Here is a 23,279-nt window from a genome sequence, read left to right on the forward strand (position 1 = left end):
CGTGAGGCCCAGTAAGATTTCTGACCATATCTTATCAAACTCACTTTCTTACTGATATTCGCCGCCCTGTGCTGACCCTCTAGCCTGATTCTAATGCTATTTTACTTTTCCTTTCCCAGAACAATTTGCCACTGAACAGAAATCCACTCAAAGGCCGGCAGTCTTGCGCCCACACCATATTTAAAAGGCTGCTGTGCACCCAGATGTAGCAGCCTTACTCAGTGACAGATAATCAGTCAGAAGCTGTCAGAGACGGGAAATATGGTGTTCTGATTCTCCAACAGGGACATGGAAGTCCCAGTGGAGCAGGTGATACAGAAAAGTGACATCTTCTTCCCAGACGACTGGCAGAGGAGGCCATGGCACCAAGCCCTGGCACCTGCTGTTGGACGGCTGACCATTGTCTTGATTGCAGTTGGATATATCTCCTGATGGAGAGTGTCCCAAGCTGACAACTACATGTGGTCAAGCCCCTGGATGATCAGAAGACTCTACCCTTGACTGACAGTACTGAGATCCCCAAACAGTGGCCCCACTTTTGGCTGGACTGAGGACTCACAGACCCCTCCATCCCACCCACTATCTGACACAGCCATTTAGCTGAATTAACACGCAATGGGTTTGCTGGCACATACTGCGAGTGTTAGATTGGTTTCTTGGAGTACCATACAGCAAGATGCACACCGGATAGATCCTGACTGACAGAGGACATCTCTGCACAAGTAAACACATTACAGCAGCAGGATTGATGGTATTTAGGTATGTCCCTAGGCTAACAGGGCAAACATGCAGGTAGGCTGTAAGTGAACAAGCACTAAGAAAGCAAGCAGTGCAGAGATAGAGCCTCAGACCAATCTTTGAGCTGGGTGCCTGTCCATGTGTGCAAAGTGTCCTTTCAATGCTAGTTGCTAGAAAATCCGACAATGCGAAAATGTGCTTCCTAAGCATCCTATAAGTGGATTGAAGATGTGCCATGAGGATTCTGAGGGGCTGACAATTGATGGATGTCAAAATCCATGAATGATGGTGCATGTAGCTGGTGCCCACAGGTTATGCCCTGAGATGCTGGTTGTTGATGAACATGAAGACTGTTCACAGCCAGTGATAAACTGAAGTCACCAGTTACCCGTTCTCACTTCCATGGTGAGAATTCTTGACATCTAGTTTGTTTTTGGGAATAAAGGAAGCTGTTATTAATGAGACTAGATGTACAGTTAGTAAGCTATTTAAGGAGAAATAATCGTCCTTAATTGGCAAATTGCTACAACTTTGTGAGAAACCCACCTCGACAACCGACAGATGCATAGAAGATGCAGTGAGTTGTTCCCAACATTGAAATAGGCCCCTCCAAACTTCTCATGTAATACTCTAACAGATCTTGCCGAAGCCTGCATTATTTAGACTCCTATAAGATTCCATCCCCATTCTTTGAAGTTTGTAATTTAGCACATATGAAACATGCTCGCACATCTATTGTATTTCTGCATTGTCTGTCAACCCATTATAAACATGAGTAGCAACAGCAGTTGACAATTTGTGAGATTCATTAGGTGATGCACTAGCTTTGAGTAATAATCCACAATTTCAATGATCCAAGTTTAAATCTGGAACAGACCAATGAGACAAAACCACCAGACTCAGACATAGGAAAGGACTCTGTGTGCTCTACTGATGGGAAACCAGACAACTTGATCATTGGTAGTAGTCTCCTGTCCAAGTCAGACAGCTATGGCCTCAAACCTCTGCTTTTCCAGTTGAATCAGCAACCTAGGCTGAAAATATTTGATTGTTCAGTTGTAAGAGAATGCAATTCTAAGAAATAACAGGGGCATAACCATGCCAGCTGGGTAATACTTACACCTAAAACAACTTCATCAAAGTAACTTAATTGATCATTTATGGGATTGTGCCAAGCATAGATTGCTTGTCATGTTTGCCAACAAAACTGTGGCTGCTTCATAATGGAAAATAAGCAGCTTGGGCACAGTTCCTGGTTTGCAGCGTCTGAAATGGTGTGCATTCAGGCTTTCAGTCTGGTGTGAGAGCTGAAAGATCCTTGCAGAAGTGAGCATTTCTGCTTCTTCTGTTGCATGACTGGATGAGAAAGGCACTGAAGGGCCCAGTTGCATAATTAATAAGGTGAGTGGAAAAGGCTTGCTCTGAGTGATGGTGGATTGAGTGCTATGAGTTACACTTGACCACACACTTCAGCTGAGAACGGGAAAATTCAGGCTGTGGAGTGGGTGCACCATGAAGATGGATGTCCAATGGGAAGAGTCAGGGATTTTGGATACAGAGGTCACGTGATGAAAACTCAAGGAATACGTTCAACCAGTGTTGGCAACCATACCTCCACCAGACTTCATCCAGCAATATCTCAATCGTGCATCAGTGAATGTTTCTGCACTTGTGTGCCGCCACCCCATTTTACACAAGCTGAATATTGTTGCAAAATATCTCCAGCAAAAAAAAACAAGAAATAATTGAAATGTCAGATGGGGAGTTCCTGTTTTCAAAGAGACGGAGGCAGCACCAACCCTTTAAACATTGCAACAGTTGCAGCCCCAGGACAAGACAGTAGATAATGACAAAGTATTCTCACTGGCAGATCATCCTGTATGACCAGGACATAAAACCTAAATGGATACTATTTTAGGAACAGTTGTTAGTTTTGTTTCTTCAGAAATTTGCTTTGAAACAGAAAGTCTAGAGATCAGATTGTTACAGTTTCAGTTCCTGGTCTGCAGCATAAGTCACTAAATAGTTCAACTACATACATTGCCAAATATCTGGTAGTTTGTTTATTTAGCTGTAAATTTCCTTGATTTCCCACTGGTATAGGCTCACCAGAATGAGTGCAGAGAAAATTAACACAGTGCGGAGGTGGAGGAACACAGCGGGCCAGGAAGCATCAGAGGAGTAGGAAAATTGATGTTTCAGGTGGGGACCCTTCTTCAGAAATTCTGAAGACCCTTATCCTCCAGCACCAGTGGAAGTTCCATGAGTGATATGGTACATTTGCCCAGCATTCGCCTTCATTTAAGCTTTTGCTGTTAACTCCTGCATTATTGAGATGACAATGTTAGTTTGTCTAGCACCAATGCAATAGTGTAATCTGCTTTTGACCAGCATTTGACTCATAAGCATGTTCACCCCTGTATGCATTTCATATGCGCAAAGCAACATTTGCAAATGAATTGTAGCTGTATTTTGTAAACAAATACTTCACACATTTTCTACTTCAATGTCCTAATGTCCAGGAGACATGGATCCCATTTGGTCACAGGGGTTTGTAAAAATTCAGTTTGCGGATGAACGATGTGCAGCTGGTACCTGTAGATCATGCCCTGAGATGCTGCTTGATGCTGAGCAACATGGATGCTACTCACAGCTGGTGGTATGCTGAAGTTGCCATGTACCAGTTCCAGTTTCCATTTGGAGAATTCTTGAAATCTGACTTGCTTAGTGTGTTGATAGAAAGCTGAGTATTACTGCGGTGTGTTTTGGCATTAATAAGCCATCTAACAAAATATAATCTCCCTTAATTAGTAACATGCCACTCTCTAGTGAGAAACTTGCCTCGCCTCTCAGAAAGATGCTCCTGACATCGAAATAGATCCTGACAGACTTCTTAGTCCATTCTGCCACCAATCTTCCATAGCTCATCTCGTTCTGACTCCAATACGATTTTACCCATTCTCTTTTTTGATTCGATTTATTACAATCAAAGTTTTACATTTATATAAAACTGTTGAACAATTAAACTTGTTGTGGTATAAACACGTAAATTAACATTTTATCTGCAATAGATAGTAAACATTTAGAAATGTACATATAAAACTAAGTTGCATGGTAAAATATAAAATGATAATATGATTCAAAGGGAAGCCAATTTATTAATTACATCATTATGACTAATCAACAGATTTTTGCACATCTGAGCAAAAATTCTCCAGAATAATGGCATGCTTCAAATTGTCAATCTGTTCTTTATTTTCATGTCAACAATGACTTCTAGTGTACTAAGCCAGTTTCATTTCCTTAATTTCACAACAGTATCATGTGAGTTCAGAGGAAATCAATCTAATTTAAAACAACTTGCAGTGCCCCTTAGAACTGTTAGTTTCTGTGGACAGTCAATCAAGTCCTTTGCCACTTAAAACAAGACTTGTGTTATCCCAGGAGCTCTAGAGACATATTGGGGGATCATTTTGATTTTGCAATTGAAACTTCAGGGGAAGACTGATCTCTGTAATTTATGGACAAAAATTGACCCGCAGAAGGTAATACTGATCTTTATGTTAATTTAAGCTTTGAACAACTTATAAGCACAACAATCAAGAATAGAAGTATATAGTTAATTTTAATGCACCTTTATCCTTACATATGTATTCCTCTCTCTACGTAAACTATATCAATTTAAACTGGGCAGCATGAATTAAATCAGCACAAAATATTGCAGAGTTTTAAATGTAAATGTGCATGCATTTTCTGAAAACTTTAACACAAGATGAACCACAAACTTGGCTATGACCCAATTTGGAACTGTGGAGTTTTCACTGCATGCAGAGGTTTAGGAAGGCTCTGCAATGGCAATGACCTAGTGGCATTAGCGTTTGACTCTAAATCACGAAACTCAGCTAATATTCTGGCAAGCCACTGTCTACAGTGTGTAACTGCATTTCTCCAAACAGTTGTCAGTTTTATCCCACCTCTGGGAAGATCAACTAGAGGCAGGAATGCATTGACCCACCAGTCTGATACCCTCCAATCCAACTTTCTTCCTGGTGTGACATTGAACACCATCTCGGTGGGACCTGTAAGATTATAGCAGCTCAGATACACAGGCACTAGTAAGCACATTTTAAAGTTTTAGAAACATATAATATACCAGTAAATTATAGTTTGTACCAAATACCTATTAAATGGTATTGTATAGTTTTGTTTAAAAGTTATTACAAATCATTTTACTCACAGGTAGATCGTCAAATACCCAAAGTAAAAACATTTGTTTTTGGTGCTAAGCTTATTTTCAGCTGTAATGTTAACATTTTACTAAATAATATCAAAGAATGCATTTTAATGGGAGGGGAAAAATTTTACTATCACATTGCCTGATTGAGCTGGTTCATGGAACAGTTCATTACTTTGATTTTGCAAACTAATTCTAATGGAAACAATGCCTAACCTAAATAGCAGAATGTAAGCATACTTGGGCAATAACATTCAAAGTGGAAATGTATTAGTTAACTTAAAATGTACCAAATGGTCCTGTAGGACTACAATGCTGTTGTTACATGAATCAATCTAAAAATTTATGAGAGGTTTGTTGAGGAATGACTGATTTTGAGGAGCACAAGGAGTGGCTGCTATTTTGGAAAATAAATGCATATTTCCCAATCAGCCAAGTACGCTGAGACATTGTTAAGAAAAAAAAACATACCATGCAGATACACGGCTCCAGATCTCTCATAATCTGAGAAATTTGCCCTCAGGAATGCCCTTTGAAAATCAGTTCATCTTTTGGAACACATCAACAAAAAGGAATGAAACACACTTGTGGGTTGGAAATACAGAAGCAAGGTTCCAATTAGAACAAAGAAATTTAAAAAGGCAAAAGTAACTTATCAAAGTATTTACTTGAAGTGCAACAGGTATGGGTGTGGCCAGAGAATAAGAACATAAGAAATAGGAGCTAAAGTAGACCATAAAACCATATGAAATAGGAACAGGAATAGGTCGTTCATTCCCATGAGCCCGCTCCGCCATTCTATTGAATCGTGGCTGTTTTGACATTCCTCACACCTATTTTCCTGTAATCGTTGATTTCCCTTCTGATCAAGACACTACCTATCTCAGTCTTATATATACACAAGGACTCTGGCCCCACAGCTCTCTGTAGCAAGAAGTTCCAAAAAGACTCACAATCCCCTGAAAAAAGAAATTCCTCCTTATCTCAATCTTAAATTGGTGACTTTTTATTCTGGGACTATGCCCTCTGGTCCTAGACTCTCCCATGAGGGGAATCATCCTCTCAGCATTTACCTTGTCTAGTCCCTTAAGAATGCTGTATGTTTCAATGAGATCACCTCTCATTCTTTGAAACTCCAATGAGTAGAGTCCCAACCTGTTTAGCCTTTGCTCATAAGACAATCCCTCCATATCAGAGATCATCGGAGTGAACCTTCTCTGAACTGCTCCCAATGATACAATATATTTCCTTAAATAAGTGGACCAAACTGTTCACAAAACTCCAAATCTGATCTCACCAGCACCTTGTTCAGTTATAGTAAGACTTCTGTACTCTTATACTTCAACTGTCTTGAAATAAGGGCCAACATTCCATTAGCATTCCCAATGACCTGCTGCACCCTGTGTGCTAGATTTTTGTGTTTCATGTACAAGTACCCCCAAGTCCCATTGTGTTGCAGCTTTCTGCAGGTTTTCTCCTTTTAAATAATGTTCTATTCTTTTATTCTCCCTTCCAAAATGAACAATTTCATATTTTCCCACATTATACTGCATTTGACAAACTTTTGTCCACTTACTTAATCCATCAATATCCTGCTGTAAGCTGTTTGTATCCCTCTCGCAACCTGCCTTTCCACCTATTTTTGTGTTCTCTGCAAATTTGGCTACAATACATTGACTTCCTTCCTCAAAGTCATTAATGTGTATTGTAAACAGTTGCGTTCCCAGCACTGATCCCTCTGGAACCCCACTGGTCATGGGTCACCAACTTGAAAAAGAACCCCTTATTTCCATTTGCTGTTTCCAGGCCACTAGCCAATTCTCTAAACCAAAGAACTGCAGATGCTGGAAATCAGACACAAAAGTTAAAAATTGCAAGAGAACCTCAGCATGTCTGACATCATCTGTGGAGAGAAGGCAGAGTTAACGTTATGGGGCTAGTGATCTTGAGGAAGGGTTTGTTAACTCTGCTTTCTTTCCACAGATGCCACCAGCCCTGCTGAATTTCTCCAGCCATTTCTGTTTTGGTAGCCAATTCTCTATCGATACCAACATACTACCTCCAGCAATGTGGACTATTATCTTGTCACTTAACCTTTTGTGAGGTGCTTTGCCAAACATCTTCCAAATATACCACATCTTCTGGTTCCCCTCTATCCACTCTGGTTGACATTTCCTCAAAAAAACTAATAAATAATCAGACATGATTTCCCTTTCATGAATGCATGCTGATTCTGCTTCATTAGGCTATGAGTTTCCAAATGCTCTGCTATTATTTTCTTAATAATTGATTTTCTCCAATAATAGGTGTGAGGTTAATCAGCCTATAGTTTCCCATTTTGAATAAAGGTGTCACATTAGCACTTTTCCAGTTCTCTGGTACTTCTCCAGAATCTCAAAACTTCTGGAAAAGTATAACCAATGCATCCACTATCTCTGTAGCTACCTCTTTTGGGATCCTAGGATGTAAGCCATCAGGGCCAGGAGACTTTGCTGCTTTTAGCCCCATTAGATTATCTAATATTATCGCTTTAGTGATTGTAACGGTACTAGATTCCGTATTAATGGGAAATATCTTCCATGTAAAGACTGATGCAAAATATCTATTTGACTCCTCTGCCATTTCTTTGTTCTCCAAAATTTTATCCCCAGATTTATTTCCTAAGGGGCCTTTGTTCATTTTCATCTCACTTTTCCTTTTTATATATTTAAAGAAGCTCTTATTGTCAGTTTTTATATTCCTCGCTAGTTTGCTCTCGTAATACATTTTCTCAGTCTTTATTAGGTCTTTTTAGGTCTTCTTTGCTAGATTCTGAATTTTTCCCAGCCTTCAGGGCTATCACTGAGTTTGGCCTCCCTAAATGCTTTTTCTTTCAACTTAATACTCTCCTTAACTTCCTTGGTTAGCCATGGTTGGTTTATCCTCCTCTTAGAATCTTTCCATCTTACTGGAATGTGAGACATTTGGCCCCCCAAGGTTACCCAACTATTCAACAAGATCATGGATGATCTACCCTAGAACTCAACTTGCTAGCTCAACATTGCACTGAACTACCCAATATTTCAAAAATGATTTACCGCCTCTTTAAATACTGTCAGTTACCTTATCTCCATAACTTTCTGGGGCAGAGAATTGCAGACATTCATTACCCTCTGGGAGAAGAAATTCCTTTGCATCTTTTAAATGAGTGCCCCATTATTCTATTCCTCTGTCTACTGGTTTGAGATTCCTCCAATATGGAAACATCTTCGCAACGTCTACCTTACCAATGTCCCCGTCATTCTTCTAGAGTCTAATTTTCACTAAGATCACTTCTCATGCTTCTAATTTGAATAAATAAATATCATTAGTTATTATGATTATTATTATTAGCCGTTCTTGATAAGTCAACCCAATCATTCCAGCCTAGTGAATCTCTTTTCAACTGCCTCCAATGTCAGTACATCCTTTTTAAAATACAAGGGCCAAAACTGTATTTGATGTACAGCCCCACCAACACCTTGTATAGTTATGAACACAATTCTCTATTTAAAAACAACAAATCCCTAAGAATAATAGCCAAAAATCCATTTGCATTTCTTTATTAACAAAGCTACACTACCTACTTTGCCTTTTTGACTATCCTTCTGGAACATCAAATACCCTGGAATATTGAGTTAGTCATCTCGGCCACCTTGCAACAAATCATGTCTTCCTAATGGATATCAAGTCATATTCCTTTGTTTTGATTTGCGCCATCAAATCCTCTAACTTGTTACAAATCTTAAGTGCATTCAGATAATGAGCTTTTTTAAATCATTAATATTCAATCCAGTTCTAATTTCTGCTAAACTCTTCTGCATAAATTTGCTGTCACACTTTGATTATTGTTCAATTCCCCAGTACCCCGCACCTCTGCTCTCATTTATTTTTGATTCTTTAATCTTCCCTTCAATTAAACTCTTCTCAAAACTAATTAAAGTCCCTATCTACAAACCTAGTTATACAATTCACCAGGACACTAGTCCCAACAATGGTTCAAATGACGCTAGCCCTAACAGAAAAGCCTTCCTTGCTTTCTTGTGCTGTAATCTTCAGAATTAAATCACGTAGCCAAGCAACAGTAAAATGGATGAAATACCCATCAATCACCTGTTTTCCTGTATGTTCCACTTGGTTCTGATAGGTGGAAACAGGTTGAAGGGGTTCTCTCCCATTGGCTTTTCTATCCTGCCACCGCTGCCCTTCTCACACAGATCTACTCTTCTCTTTAAGCAGCTGCTGCCTCAACACTTTCACATTGTTTGAGAAGCTGCTGACCCACTCTTCCTCTCAATTTTTACAGAGCAGCTGTCCCTGCTATATCTCTCACACTGTTTCAGAAGCATACGGCCTCCTCTCTCTCAATCTTGAACAGGAAAGACTAGCTCAGTAGAATGACATTAACAGTATCATAATGAGTGGGAATAAGTGGAAAGGTAGAGTAGTTTCTTAGGTTTATTGAACAGTTAATGTTATCATAGCAAAATGTCTTCAACAAATACCACCTGTATTTGGATTATCATTTGAGAGTTTGTTATCAATTAATAGTTGAGTGACTTAAATGCTGCTTGTACTTAAATGTAGTCCATTTTTCAGTGTCTAAGTGTATTTTATTACTCTATCTTATTTCACATCCAAGTATGCTCTTTTACATTGTCTGCACTGTGTACCTCCTGGTGGTAAAAGGTAGTGCAGGCCAGGCCATTACATGCACAGCTTTGCCAATGGATGAGGCATAGGACAGCATCTAAATGAAAGAAGCTGTGTCATTCCCCTCCCATCTGAACTCCCTGCAGCAAAGAATTTGTCATCGAGTCAGCATTCCATTCAGTATTTAATATCGCCTTCCAGGAATGATGAATACTTACATTGAGATTCCCCATTATTAGTTGTACATTCTGCTAAGAAAAACATAATTATTCAGCTTCTATGCAGGTTCAGATTTTTCTTTGTTTTCTCTTTGCCATGGATCCACTGTAGCCATTCAGTACTTTGTATTCAAGTATGCATCATCCCCATAAGAGTTCATGTTTCCCCCCCAACACATATGCACAGTCCTTGGGACGCTGAATCTCCTCCCACCCTTTTGACAATAAACAAATAAGGATTATGCTGCTGGTAGTCATTATGTGGGACTACCATAAATTACAACTGATATCCCTTACATTTTCTGGCTAATGCTTACCCCTTAATCAACATCACTAGAACAGATTACACAGTCATTATTTCATTGGTATTTGTTGTACATTGCTGTGCACAAATTGGCTGCTTTACAATAATGATTAAAACTTAAAAGTATATCATTATTTGTAAGCTGCTTTGGGGCAGACCAAGGGAAACGTCCTATACATCCTTTCATTCCTTGCTATGGACTGACAAACATGGAACATGATCAGAAATATGAACTAACTATGGCAAGATAATAGATTTTGAATGTAGCCATAGAAAGGTCACTGATTGTTTCTGCATACTGTGTTTTAAAATCAAAGGTAAGAGCCAGTTGCATTTGGAATACCCTTAGTTTTTCCCAATTCATTAGGTACAATTGCAATTGAGTGTTTCCTTATGTACTTGCATTCATGGATTGATAAGCAAAACAATCTATCTGTGTTCACTTCAAAGCTCAAAAAACCAAAAGAAATGCAAATAAACGTAGCTGCATTTGGTTCAAAAACTCTCACTTTGTGCACTAACTGTGATCAATCACAAGAATAATTAGAATTTTACTGTGGCATGCATCATAGTGAAGTGAGTGAGGTTTACTGTTTACCAGCTCCATTAGTGTGCTATTAAATGCATTTCTCTATTTCTGCAGGTGACGGAATTTCATTACAATCTCAACTGGACACTAGCATTTGGGCTGTGGAGAAAAATGAAAATGCATTTTCTGGCTTTACTAATACTCATTTGCTCTTTCTCCACTGGTGAGATACTAAAATCAATTGTTGTACAAAATGGACAAATAAGACAACCAATGCTTCTTCCGTTCGTTTGCAAGAAATATTTATATTAAATTTTAAATTTGTTCTTAGGATGAAGGAAATACAACCACAAAAAAAGATTATTTGGGACCTTCTCTTTGAACAAATGGAGTCTTTTGCGTGACTTCTCCACAATTACGATAAGTAGGAACTTCTAGGATACTAACAAAGCAGTTATGAAAGAATGGCAAGTCATGTCCAAGTAAGGATGATGATAAGGAACTTGCAGTTGAATGCATTTCTATCATGTTTTCAAACTTTCTTGTTGGTAGAGATGACAGCAGGGAGCTGGTATCAGTTAGTGGTTTGCAAGTTGATGCAGTGCATTCTATGCACAAAACTGCATCCAAGATCTGCTGGTATTGTGCTATGTGTGCTATGTTCCCAATAGGGACAGATAACTTTTATAAAGAGATGTACATCTCTCAGCAACTGATGGAAAGAATTGCACAAGAAGATTTTGTGTTGTAAAACTTTACTGTAACAAACAAACTAGAATCAGCATAATTAAACATTAGCTCGTAGACAACTAATTCTCTAAACTACAAAAAAGGTATTTTCCCAAACTGATTAACACAAGCAAAACTCTTGTGTCACATTTCTTCATTACACCAATAGTAAACTCACTGGACTAGTATTCAAGATGCCTCAAGATGAGGACATGAGGTTCAAATTCCACCATGGCATGGCTCGGATATAGAGCCAGTCTCAGTGATGGTAGCTACGTCAACTACTATCAACTGTAATAAAAACCCATCTGGCTCACAAATGTCCTTCAGTGAAGGAAATCTGCCAGCCTTACCCATTCTGGTTTACATGTGATTCCAAAAATACAGTAATATGGTTGATTCTTAACTTGCCCCTGTATTAGCCTAACAAGCTATTCAACTCAAGGGCAATTAGGGATGGGCAACAAATCCAAACTTTAATTGTCAATTGCATTTATTATTCATACTATTAAGTATTATTAGAGTTACTACATTACAGGTACCTTTCAAAACATGTGAAAGGATAAAACAAAAATCAAATACTCTTAGCAGATGTGTACAATTGTAGATGAAGTCCCAAAAATTCCCTGGCCATTCCAGAGACTCTCTTTTCTTAACCATGAAGCTTTGAAAATTCCTTCACTCAAACTCCTGAGTAACATCAAACTGACCTCCAGCAGAAAGGGAGAATCTGGTGACTGCTTTAAATCTTTAGCAGTTCTGCCTCTTCGAGTAGAAAATCCATTCTCACAACTATTCTGCTTAGTGGTTAACAGAGAAATAAAACAAACTCCTTCCCTGTTCTCAGCATAGCAGCAGTTGTTTCCAATCTTTAGGACTTCTGAGAGTCAATAGCTCAAAACACTATGCCTCATTTCATCTTAAACTTACAGAATACTGAATGGCCTGGACAGAGTGGATGTTGGGAAGATGCTTCCATTGGTAGGAGAGACTAGGATCCGAGGGCACAGCATTAGAGTAAAGAGAAGACCTTTTAGAATGGAGATAAGGAGAAACTTCTTCAGCCAGAGAGTGGTGAATCTATGGAATTCACTGCCACACAAGGCTGTGGAGGCCAGGTATTGAGTACATTTAAGACTGAGATAGATAGCTTCTTGATTATCAAGGGGATCAAGGGTTAAGGGGAGAACGCAGGAGAATGGGGTTGAGGAACTTATCAGCCATGATTGAATGGCGGAACAGACTCAATGGGCTGAATGGCCTAATTTCTGCTCTTATGGCTTATGGTCTATGGTCTTAAAGTGAGAAAACTAGTATTAGAATTTCTATAGGTTCTGTCCTGGCACAGCTTTTTCATGTTAACTCAAATCACATAGTCCTGTTTTTGGGAAGATTCAAGTATATTTCACCATCTCAATTCCAAGTCATTTCTAATTACCTTAAATTGAAGTAGAAAATTTAAAACATCACTTCCCTAAAAGTCAGACCTTTATAACACATAGATGTTGATGTGGCAGGGATACCAATTAAATACTCAGCTTCGTCCTGAATCAAATTAGAATTAAATTCTATTTGGTACTTTTCTTCCCTGCTTTTTCACAGAGTGAAGCGTTATACGATTATGTGGAAAAGCAACCTATGTCTGAAGGTCCTTTCAAAGGGAAAGTTATCAGGACTCAGTCTTGATAATGATTTCTCTTCCCACAAAACTTATCACTTTGTTTAATTCCAATCCCTCGAACTCAACCTTCACACAATTGCCAGAAGGGAAGATATGCTAACAATTTACTTACGATCTTTATATTGAACATCTCACTCTACCTAGAGAGGGAAAATTTCTTATCTTCTACTTTTGGCACTTTTCGTTGTCAAGAACCAAAACTGGAAGCTTGGTATTTGTGGAGAACTATGTTTAGAACTCCAAGATTCAAGACAATAATGAATCAACCCATTTTCACTCCACCTTCAAATCCCTTATTTTGCTAGCTAATCTCTTGGAAACATTGAGACTACCGTGGTCAAAGTTATCATCTACAACCTTGTTGAGTGCAGCCATTTTGTGTTATTCTAGCTTGTGTTCCTTGACTATACAACATTTAACATGCTCAAGCATTTCATATTTTACTGCCTGTCATGACGATCTTGTACATGTTTGGCGTCATGCAATTTGTACTGTAAGTCAGTATGCTGTGAAACGTGTGTCATGTGAAGAATAGAGAGTTTTAAGGGTTTGCTACATTTCACTGTTCCAGAACGTTAGTTGCATGCAATTCTGCCTAGAAATAGAGACAGACCCTGTTGTAAGGGTTCAGATATATCACACAGGACAGTTTGTCAATGGGTGAGATGGATTCAGGAATAATAGGCATTGAGATCAGAAGGGAGAATGTGTGTTTGCGGTGTGTGAGAGAGTGAGCAGACTGCATGCTAAGCAGGGCTGCAGTTAGCTCTGCTCCTAAAAACAACTGAACCACACAGATTTTGTGTTCAAGGAAGTGCCAGAGCAATGAAATAGTTCAGTGGGTTGAGGGCTCAGGGAAGTTCTAAGAGCTGTGAAGGTCTTGAAAGAGACTAGTGCATAATGAATAGTTCAGTGCAGTAGAGAATGAGGGCTGAAAGCCCACAAGTCTGTATTTGTTCTGTGTAACTGAACAAGATTAGGACTCAGGAAAATTCAGGGGCACTACTGGCTTGCTGAAGATCATTGTTTGTTAAAATCTGGAATTGTGCTTTTGAGTAAATTCTTGGTGCATAGTTTCCACAAGTCCAGAGCAACACAGTCCCAGGAAATCAAGATGGATTTAGCAGAACATAAGTTGATTTTGAGGCAGTCTGCAACAGAACGGCTTTTGATGGAGTTTCAAGGCCAAGATATTGAAACTAGAGAAATATAATGCCATGGGAAGTTTAATTCAGATTTGGGCACCCACAATGTCACAAACATCTCAGAGGATTGCTGAGAAATCATGGGGTCAGTTGGAACGCTTTTGCTATTTAATGTGTTCTGTGGGTGTTCAACATTGTTTATTTGCCTCAGGATGCTAGAATATAAGTAATGCTACTTTAGTACAATCTAAACCCTTTTTTGTCAATATCTTTGCCTATTTGTTTGAGTAAGGTTTATTTGTAATGAAATAGTTATTCTTTATTAATCAGAGAAACCTGCCAGTATTGTTCTAATACTTAAGGAGATACAGTCAAAACCTATATTTGAATTTATTATGACCATTGGAGGATTGGGACTAGAAAAGGAATTGGAGAATCCCTCCAACTTCGGTTGTAACAATCTCCTCTGAGGTTCATCTCTGTGAAACCCCCCTCAATTGGTTTCACTCCTAAGTGTCCCTTCCGTGCCTTGCTCTCGAGACTATCTCCATTCATTACTTTTTCCTTACCTTCACATTTAGCATATCTTCAGGTGGAAAATTAACTTCCATATTTATGTTAATAACTCAGCTTTATTTTTTCACCAACAACACTCCTGATTCCATTAAAATCACTCTGCAGTCTGATTGCTTACCTCGAATCAACTTGATGGATGAAGAGGTTTTACCATCATTAAACTGCTGAGACTGCAGTCATTCTTTGCACCTCTAATTGAAACTGAGGTGACGGAGGTCTTAAAAAACATAGTGGTGGATAAATCTTTGGGACTTGATCAAGTGCATCCCAGGACGTTGTCGGAAGCTAGGGAAGAAACTGCAGGGTCTCTGGCAGGGATATTTGTTCAAGTTGCTGGTTGCCAGATGTCCATCTCCTCATCCCTCCAAGGAAAGGAATTTTCCTGAGGCAGGAAAAGACAGCGACAGCTTCTGTGGATATGTGAAGATATCCATGCCCCGAACCCAAGTGTGTGACACTCGTCAACCCCACTTCAACAATCACATGAACCAGGGACCAGTAAAAGGGGAGGGAAATCTTACCATAACTATACAAGGTGCTAGTGAGACCACATCTGGAATACTGTGAGCAGTTTTCATCCCTTTATTTAAGGAAAGATACTGTGTCATTGGAGGCAGTTCGGAGAAGGTTCACTAAGATGAAGGGATGGAGGTTTTATCTTAAAAGCAAAAATTAAACAGGTTGGGACTCTACTCACTGGAGTTTAGAAGACATTTGAAAGACAGGAACATGTATAGGAAAAGTTTAGAGGGCTGTACAGGAACGGGTTAGAGGGCTATCAGCCAAACACAGGCAATTGTGACTAGTTTAGTTTGGGAAACTTGGTCGGCATGGATGAGTTAGACCAAATGGTCTGTTTTTGTGCTGTATGACTCTATGACTCTATCCATAACACTGGTGAGGTGCTGAAAAACTGGAGTGTGGCTAATGTTGTACTGAGACCTAAGAAAGGCTGTAAGGGGAAGCCTGGGAACTACAGACCGATGAGTCTGACATCAGTGGTGGGTAAGGAAGTTGTTAGAGCAGATTCTGAGAGATAGGATTTACATGCATTTGGATAGGCAAGGACAGGTTAGGCATAGCAGCATGTCTCTGTGTGTTAGAAATTGTGTCTGACAAACTTGATTTGAGTTTTTTGAGGATGTGACCAAAAAGATAGATGAGGGCAGAATGGTAGACGTTGTCTACATGGACTTTAGTAAAGCCTTTGACAAGGTTCTGTATGGTACACTGGTTAGTAGAGTTAGATCACATAGGATTCAGGGAGAGCTTGCCAGTTGGCTTGATGGTAGGAGACAGAGCGTCATGGTGGTGGGTTGTTTTTTTTGACTGGAGGCCTGTGACCAGTGGTGTTCTGCAGGGATTGTTGCTGGGTCGACTATTGTTTGACATTTATATAAACGATTTGGATGAGAATTTAGAAGGCATGGTTAGTAAGTTTGCAGATGAAATCAAATGTGATGGTATAGGAGACAGTGAAGAAGGTCTCAGATTACAAAGGGATCTTGATCAATAGGGCCAATAGGCTGTGGAGTGGCAGATGGAATTCAATTTGGATAAATGCATTTTGGTAAAACAAAGGGCAGGACTTATACAATTAGTAAGGCTCTGGGTAGTGTTGTAGAACAGAGAGACCTCGGGGTTCAGGTACATGGTTCTTTGAAAGTTGCGTCATAGGTTGACTTGCCTTCATTGCTCAGGCCTTTGAGTGTTGGAGTTTGGATATCATGTTGTGGTTGTACAGGACATTGGTGAGGCCACTTTTGGAGTACTGTGCACAGTTCTGGTCACCGTTCTATGGGATGGATATTATTAAATTGGACAAGGTTCAAAAAAGATTTACAAGGATGTTGCCAGGACTGGAGGGTTTGAGTTATAAGGGGAGGCTGGATATGCTGGGACATTTTCACTGGAGCATAGGAGGTTGAGGCGTGACCTTATAGATGTTTGTAAAATCATGAGGGGCATAGATAAGGTGAATAGCAAGGGTCTTTTCCCTAGGGTAGAGGAGTTCAAAACTAGAGAGCATATTTTTAAGGTGAGAGGAGAAAGATTTAAAAGGCGTCTGAGAGGCAACTTTTTCTCACAGATGGTGGTTCCTATGTAGAATGAACTGCCTGGGGAAGTGGTAGATGCAGGTACAGTTACAACATTTAAAGGACATTTGGACAGGTACATGAATAGGAAAGGTTTAGAGGGATATGGGCCAAGCGCAGGCAAATGGGACTAGTTTAGTTTGGGAAACTTAGTTGGCATGGACAAGTTGGACTGAAGGGTCTGTTTCCATTCTGTGTGACTCTCTGACTCTATAATTCTAAATTGAATTCAATACTATTTTCTCAGCTGCTCCTGCAATCTCATTAATGCACAAACTCAGTGTCCTATGTGAGCCCATTCTGACTTTGAAGACTTCTTTCTTCTGCAGTACCAAGATGAACTATTTCACCTTTGCACAATTGCTGCCTATGCCTTTATCTCATCTTTCTTGTCACTGGAAATTGCCATCAATGCTTTTGGCAATTTCAGGCTTATGGTCCAATCTTTCATTACTGGAACTTTAATTTCTTGCTGACATAAGCTTCAAATTGTCAAAATCCCCTCTGCCTGCACTGTATCCTGTGTTAAGCTCTTTTACACTTTTACATTTGTGCTTACTACCTTCCCATGCTCCAGCCAAATCAAAATCCTTGCTTTTGTGTTTAAATCACGGTTGCCCATTCCTACTTTCTAAACAGTTTGAATCTTATGTACTGATGTACTTTTCTCCTTGCCACGCTGCATTGGGTGATGGAACCATCAACCCTACAAATTTTCTGCCTAATGCCATTTATGTTTCTACATAATTCTTTTCTTCAAAAGTCTTCTTCAAACATTTCTTTTTGAACATGCCTTCAGTTATCTCCCATAACTCTTCTACTATCACTCCCTAGCATCAGTTTCAGTCTGAGAAGGTTTGCCTAATTTTTTATATCCTAAAAGTACTTTATAAAGACAGGTTCTTTTTGTCAACACTCCAGATCTGATGCAAATTACTTACTATATGTGACTATAGATTTAAAAAGTAAATTAGTTACTATGAAGGAAAATAAGTTAATCACATATTATCACAATTGCATACACCTCTCAATTTTGCATTATGTGGTGTTACTAAATGATAACATGCTATTTTATGATTTGAACATCTTTTAATTTACAGTGGATGCCTCAGGATGTTTTAAACTTGCATTGATCAGTTTAGGAGCAGGTAAGAGAATGATTCGTTCATATATGTCTATTTAACCACACATTCACAATTACTGGTTTATTTTTGTTCCTGTTTTCCTGTTATCCATTATTCCAGCATCACGGCACACGGTATTGCCTGGCTGAGAAGGTGACTCACTATTGGATATCTGCAACGATAGGTTTGAATCATCTAGTAGGAAGTATAAGTATATAGATAAGTATAAACCATGAATGAACATACAGCTTCCCAAATGGCATTAATAAATGACAACAACTGACATGCTGAAAATCACTAACTCAATGTTATTATTGAGGCTTGCAGAAGACACTTATTCTCATGTTTAAAACAAGAGCTAGTTCGTATACACAAGACTATGCATATTTTGAACCAGGGAATAGTCTCAAGCACAACGTAACATGAACAAGCATGCCTTGTATATCTTAGGCTTGTATAGTATCACTGGATTATACGTAGATTTCTATTCCTTCAGATGACTAATATAATGCCATGACAAGTAATTGTGTAATAAGTTAAGACTATCAAACAAGTATATTTATGGATCGTCATTTACAACTGTAGGCAGGACTGTGAGTGATCTAGGTCAGTTGAAATATCATGACAGCTTGAAATTATGTCTATTAGGCTAAAAAAAATTAAATCAGATTAAGTACATAATAGGCTTTTGACCCAAAAACCATTTCATTCCCACTTGACAAGTTTAGCTAATTATTGTAAATTAGGCATTATTTTTCTAAATTAGGCATTATATTTGAACAGCAAACAGCCAACTCACTAATACTCATAGACATACAAATGGTGCTGTCTGAAAATGCTTTCTATATCCAGGTTACCCTTCTTAGATTATATTGCAGTTAAATAGTTGAATAATGTACTTCATTTGTTTCTAGCATTTGGATTATCACTAATAATCAAAACTATAGTTTAGTTGACTTTATTCTGATGCTTTTAAAACAATCATAAGAATCAGAAGTAATCACCCATCAGGTATTGAAAATGATATTTTCTTAAAAGGCTAGTTTAATTGATGAAGAGTGAGGTTAGATCAATTCTGAAATTCGGAAATAACATTTTATATATGCTTAGTGTATAGATATGTAATTTAATGAATGCCAGAATAAATATAAAGGATATTGAAAAGCTACAGAAATGGAAATTAAAAATGCTATGCAGATGTGGTTTTCAAACTGGAACCCATAAACACTATCATAATTAATTATTTGCTTTTAACATTAGAATATTACTTGCTTTGGAGAGTGAATCTGCACTGAGAACAACTATGTGACCAATTATGAAGAAAATATAAGGTGGAAAGAAGCAAATTTGGACGGGTCGAATAGTTGTTCGTTTCTGTGCTGTAAATGCTTTATGATTCCATGATAAGAGCAAAATTGAGAAACACTGTACAGAGAAACAACCACAGAGGAAAACTCTCCATTTTTGTCTCCAACACACTGTGGCAGCTGAGTTTTTAATAAACTAAGCACAGGAATTGAATCTCCTGCTTTAAATAAAATTCTGCCTCAAGCAAAGAACAAAACTAAGGTTTAAGAGACTGAAAATCTACTTTTCAATTAGTGGCAGAACTACAATATCAATTTTCAGATTGCTCACTCCAATTCATCACCATCACTTGTATTTCATGTATCTAACACCTCTATCATGATGATGCTCATGCTAGGATTGGCTCTAGGAGATCAAGATCAAATTTAATGTTTCAATAAGCATTACTCCAGTAAACAAATGTTGTCAACATGTTATTGAGTGGCTGATAGAGTTCTCATTTAACACTTCCCTCTTGTTCATCTTTAAATGTGCTGAATGACTGTTTATTTTTAATCAACTATTTTAAAACTCTTAGCACAGAAGTGCATGGTCATAGCTTTCATATTTCACAATGTTATCTTAATTATGTATGCTAGGACACCAACTCTAGCTGTATTCATTTATTGCAATAATGACTTTAGTCACTTGGCTAGGATGAAAATGATTCACTAATACATTTTTCTTAGATAAATTGTTTGCATATATCAAATTCTACAGATGCCAACAGCACAGGAAACAGCCCTGCTTTTGTGCTGACATATAACTGGGCTCTGCTTTCTGAGTTTCACATTATGAATGACCCTGTAAACTACTGTGAAAAATAAACAATTTACTGCGATTAACATGCATTGTTCCCTCTTCACATAATATAGTTTATTTTTGTAACCTGGTACAAGATTTTTTTTTAAGTTAAGATCTATGCTGTACAAATGATGACCATTCCCTTTGGCAATGAAGGCCTAAAACAGCTTATTTGCTTTAAAGTTCCCCTTTCTGTTGCCTGTCTCTGAAATAATCCTGTAAAGTGTCTTGACATTCTAGGATCATATCAGAATGGTTCCCATTTCCAATTCACAATACTATCTGAGATAGGATATATTGTTAGAGTAGGTCTAATCACAAGGAATTTATGAAGTAATTATATGGGATTGAATTGCTGTCACACATAGAATTGCACCCGAGCAAAGATCATTACCTTCAAGAGAGGAGGAAGGGCTTCTGCTATATCTGATATATAACTACTATCACCAGATAATTATGACAGAGCTTCAAATTAAATTGAATATTTTCATTTCCAGCTTCTGCTATTTCTGCTGCTCAGAGTTTTATTGCTGCTCTTGGGTTCACAGCCTCTGGAATAACAGTAGGTTCTTGGGCAGCAAAATTGGAATCAATCGTCTCAAGTCTCAATGGAGGAACAGTACCATCTGGAAGTTTTGTGATCACACTTCAGTCCATTGGTAAAGTCTCTTCACCTTTTGCCATCTTCCTAATCTGCCTACTATAGCCATGCCTTGCTGAGGAGTGTGTTACCCCACAGGTCTACAATTAATAATATGGGGAAAGAGTTGTTTTAACTCCTGCAGTGCAATACATAATGTGTAATGAGGCAAGCCACAGTGGGAATGAATGGACGAAATTATTTAGTCTTCTCTTCCTTTGACAGATAATGCCTTAAGGCTGGCAGAGCTCAGTCTGTAAATTGTCCATTGAAATTAAATATTGAATTTGGAACTGATATCTAGGAACTCAACACTCTAGCATTATAATAAAACAAAGAACTACAGTTGCCGGAAATCGGAAACAAAAACAAAAATAATTGGGGGAAGTCAGCAGGTCTGGCAGCATTTGTGGAAAGAAAGCAGAGTTAACGATTCCAGTTCAGTGACCCTTCTTCAGAACTCTAGCATTTAACCTGTACGGATGCTATGGTAATACGTCATAAAGGAGTGATTGCCCTTATTTAGAATTCATGCTGCTCAAAATTGATGTTGTAATGTTACAAAATTGTAAAAATTAGTGAGCATAATGGGGAACATTAGTATTAAATCTAATGACAATGACATAAATTATCCATGAGAAGGTGAGTGAGTTAGAAGCCAGACAGCACTGTGGGAACTCTCCATGTTTCAAAGAGTACACTTTGAATTTTACAGTACAGAAAGAGGCCATTCAACCTATTGTATCTATTTTGGCTCCTAAATTAGCTACCCAGCTAGCCCCATTCTCCAGCCTTATCTCTGCAGCCCTCTAAATTTATCACTTTTTAATATATATCCTGCTGTCTTTTCAAACCACGTATGGAATCTGCCTCTACCACTTCCCCAGGCAGCATATTCCATAATTTACTTGGAGAGTACATTATAGTGTTATTAAACTAAAAAGCAAAGTTATGTATATGGATGAATCTACATAAAACTTATGAACCGTTAGGTTCATTTCAACCACCCACGACTGACAAAAATGAGGTGTGGGAGAAGTGAATATCAACTAACTTCGCTGATCAAATCTGCAATTGATCCTCACAAACTTTAATGTCGGTTGAATGTCCTAGTAGAGGTAGTTGGCCCAGGGGTTTTGATGGGGGCCAGGATTGAATGGGAGGGCTCAGCGCGGGAGCAGGGACTGGGATTGGGGATTGACCAGGAGGACCCAGTCAGAGCCTGAAAGTTGTGACCTAGTGATATAGAGTCATAGAAATGAACCGCACAAAAACAGACAATTAAGTCCAACTCGTCCATGCTGACCAGATATTCTATATTAATCAAGTCCCATTTGCCAGCATTTGGCCCATATCCCTCTAAACCCTTCCTACTTACATACCCATCTAGATGCCTTTTACATGTTGTGATTGTACCAGCCTCCATCACCTCCTCTGGCAGCTGCTTCAATATATGCACCAGCCTCTGTGTGAAGAAGTTGCCCCTTGGGTCCCTTTTAAATCTTTCCCCTCTCACCTTAAACCTATGGCCTCCAATTTTGGAACTCCCTACTCTGGGGAAAAGACCTTGACTATTCACCCTATCCATGCCCCTCATGATTTTATAAACTTCTTTAAGGTCACCCCTCAGCCTCCGACACTCCAGAGACCATAGCCCCAGCCTATTCAGCCTCACCCTATAGCTCAAACCCTCCAACTCTGGCAACATCCTTGTAAATCTTCTCTGAAACCTTTCAAATTTCAAAACATCTTTTGTATAATCAAGGAGACTGGAATTGAATGTAGTATCCCAAAAGTGGCCTAACCCCTATACAGCCGCATCATGACCTCCCAACTCCTACACTTAATGCACTGACCAATAAAGGTTTCTTCAATGTTCTTTCATAAGAGGCGATATTCATAGACTCTGTTTCTCATTTGTTTCACTGAAAGGTACTGCAGGATTTGCTTTCTCTACCATGGTCTTGTTGGGAGTCGTGGGTGCCCTCATTTCCATCATCATTGGTATTAAACTTGGTATTTTCTGAAATGGTGCAAGTTGTTAATACTGTTTGCAGAAATAAATTGTTGACTTTTATCTACCTGCAGTGCTTTGGGAGTATCTTTTAGTTCTTTTAGCCTAGACAGAACTACTTCTTAAGCTAAGCAAAGTAAACCTGATTAAATTCACTATTTTTGCTTTCAGAATACCCACCCACAAAAGCTTGGTACGCCACTCATTTTTGACATGGACTCCTTTGATCTCTCTGCAAGTTCACAATGTGGCTGGAAATGAAACCAGCCTGTACATTGCATGGTTTCTGCTGATGCTCTATAACTATCATCTTTGTCAACAGCCCATTCAGCATCCTCATCAAGGTAAACAAAGCTTGGCATATTTTCCAACCATCATACAGGCTCTTCACAGCTGTCCCTGTCCCCACAATATACTCTTACTTGCCTG

The 23,279-nt window shown here is 38.7% G+C and overlaps 1 protein-coding gene across 2 annotated transcripts; it reads left to right on the forward strand.

Annotated features, from left to right (window-relative positions):
* Positions 1–4,124: 4,124 nt before the first annotated feature.
* On the forward strand, positions 4,125–22,917 carry LOC109927148 (interferon alpha-inducible protein 27-like protein 2). Of its 2 annotated transcripts, none has more exons than XM_020527069.2 (5): positions 4,125–4,283; positions 10,809–10,917; positions 18,022–18,069; positions 20,694–20,855; positions 22,769–22,917. In XM_020527069.2, exons 2-5 carry the CDS (start codon positions 10,866–10,868, stop codon positions 22,861–22,863), a joined length of 357 nt encoding a protein of 118 aa, XP_020382658.1. In that variant the 5' UTR covers positions 4,125–4,283; positions 10,809–10,865; the 3' UTR covers positions 22,864–22,917. The 2 variants fall into 2 exon arrangements, with proteins under 2 accessions (XP_020382658.1, XP_048468843.1); XM_048612886.1 differs by having other exon boundaries at positions 20,745–20,855.
* The last annotated feature ends 362 nt before the right edge of the window (positions 22,918–23,279 follow it).

The sequence above is a fragment of the Rhincodon typus genome, chromosome 27 (assembly GCF_021869965.1).
Source record: "Rhincodon typus isolate 14 chromosome 27, sRhiTyp1.1, whole genome shotgun sequence".
In the NCBI taxonomy this organism is placed as follows: Eukaryota; Metazoa; Chordata; class Chondrichthyes; order Orectolobiformes; family Rhincodontidae; genus Rhincodon; species Rhincodon typus.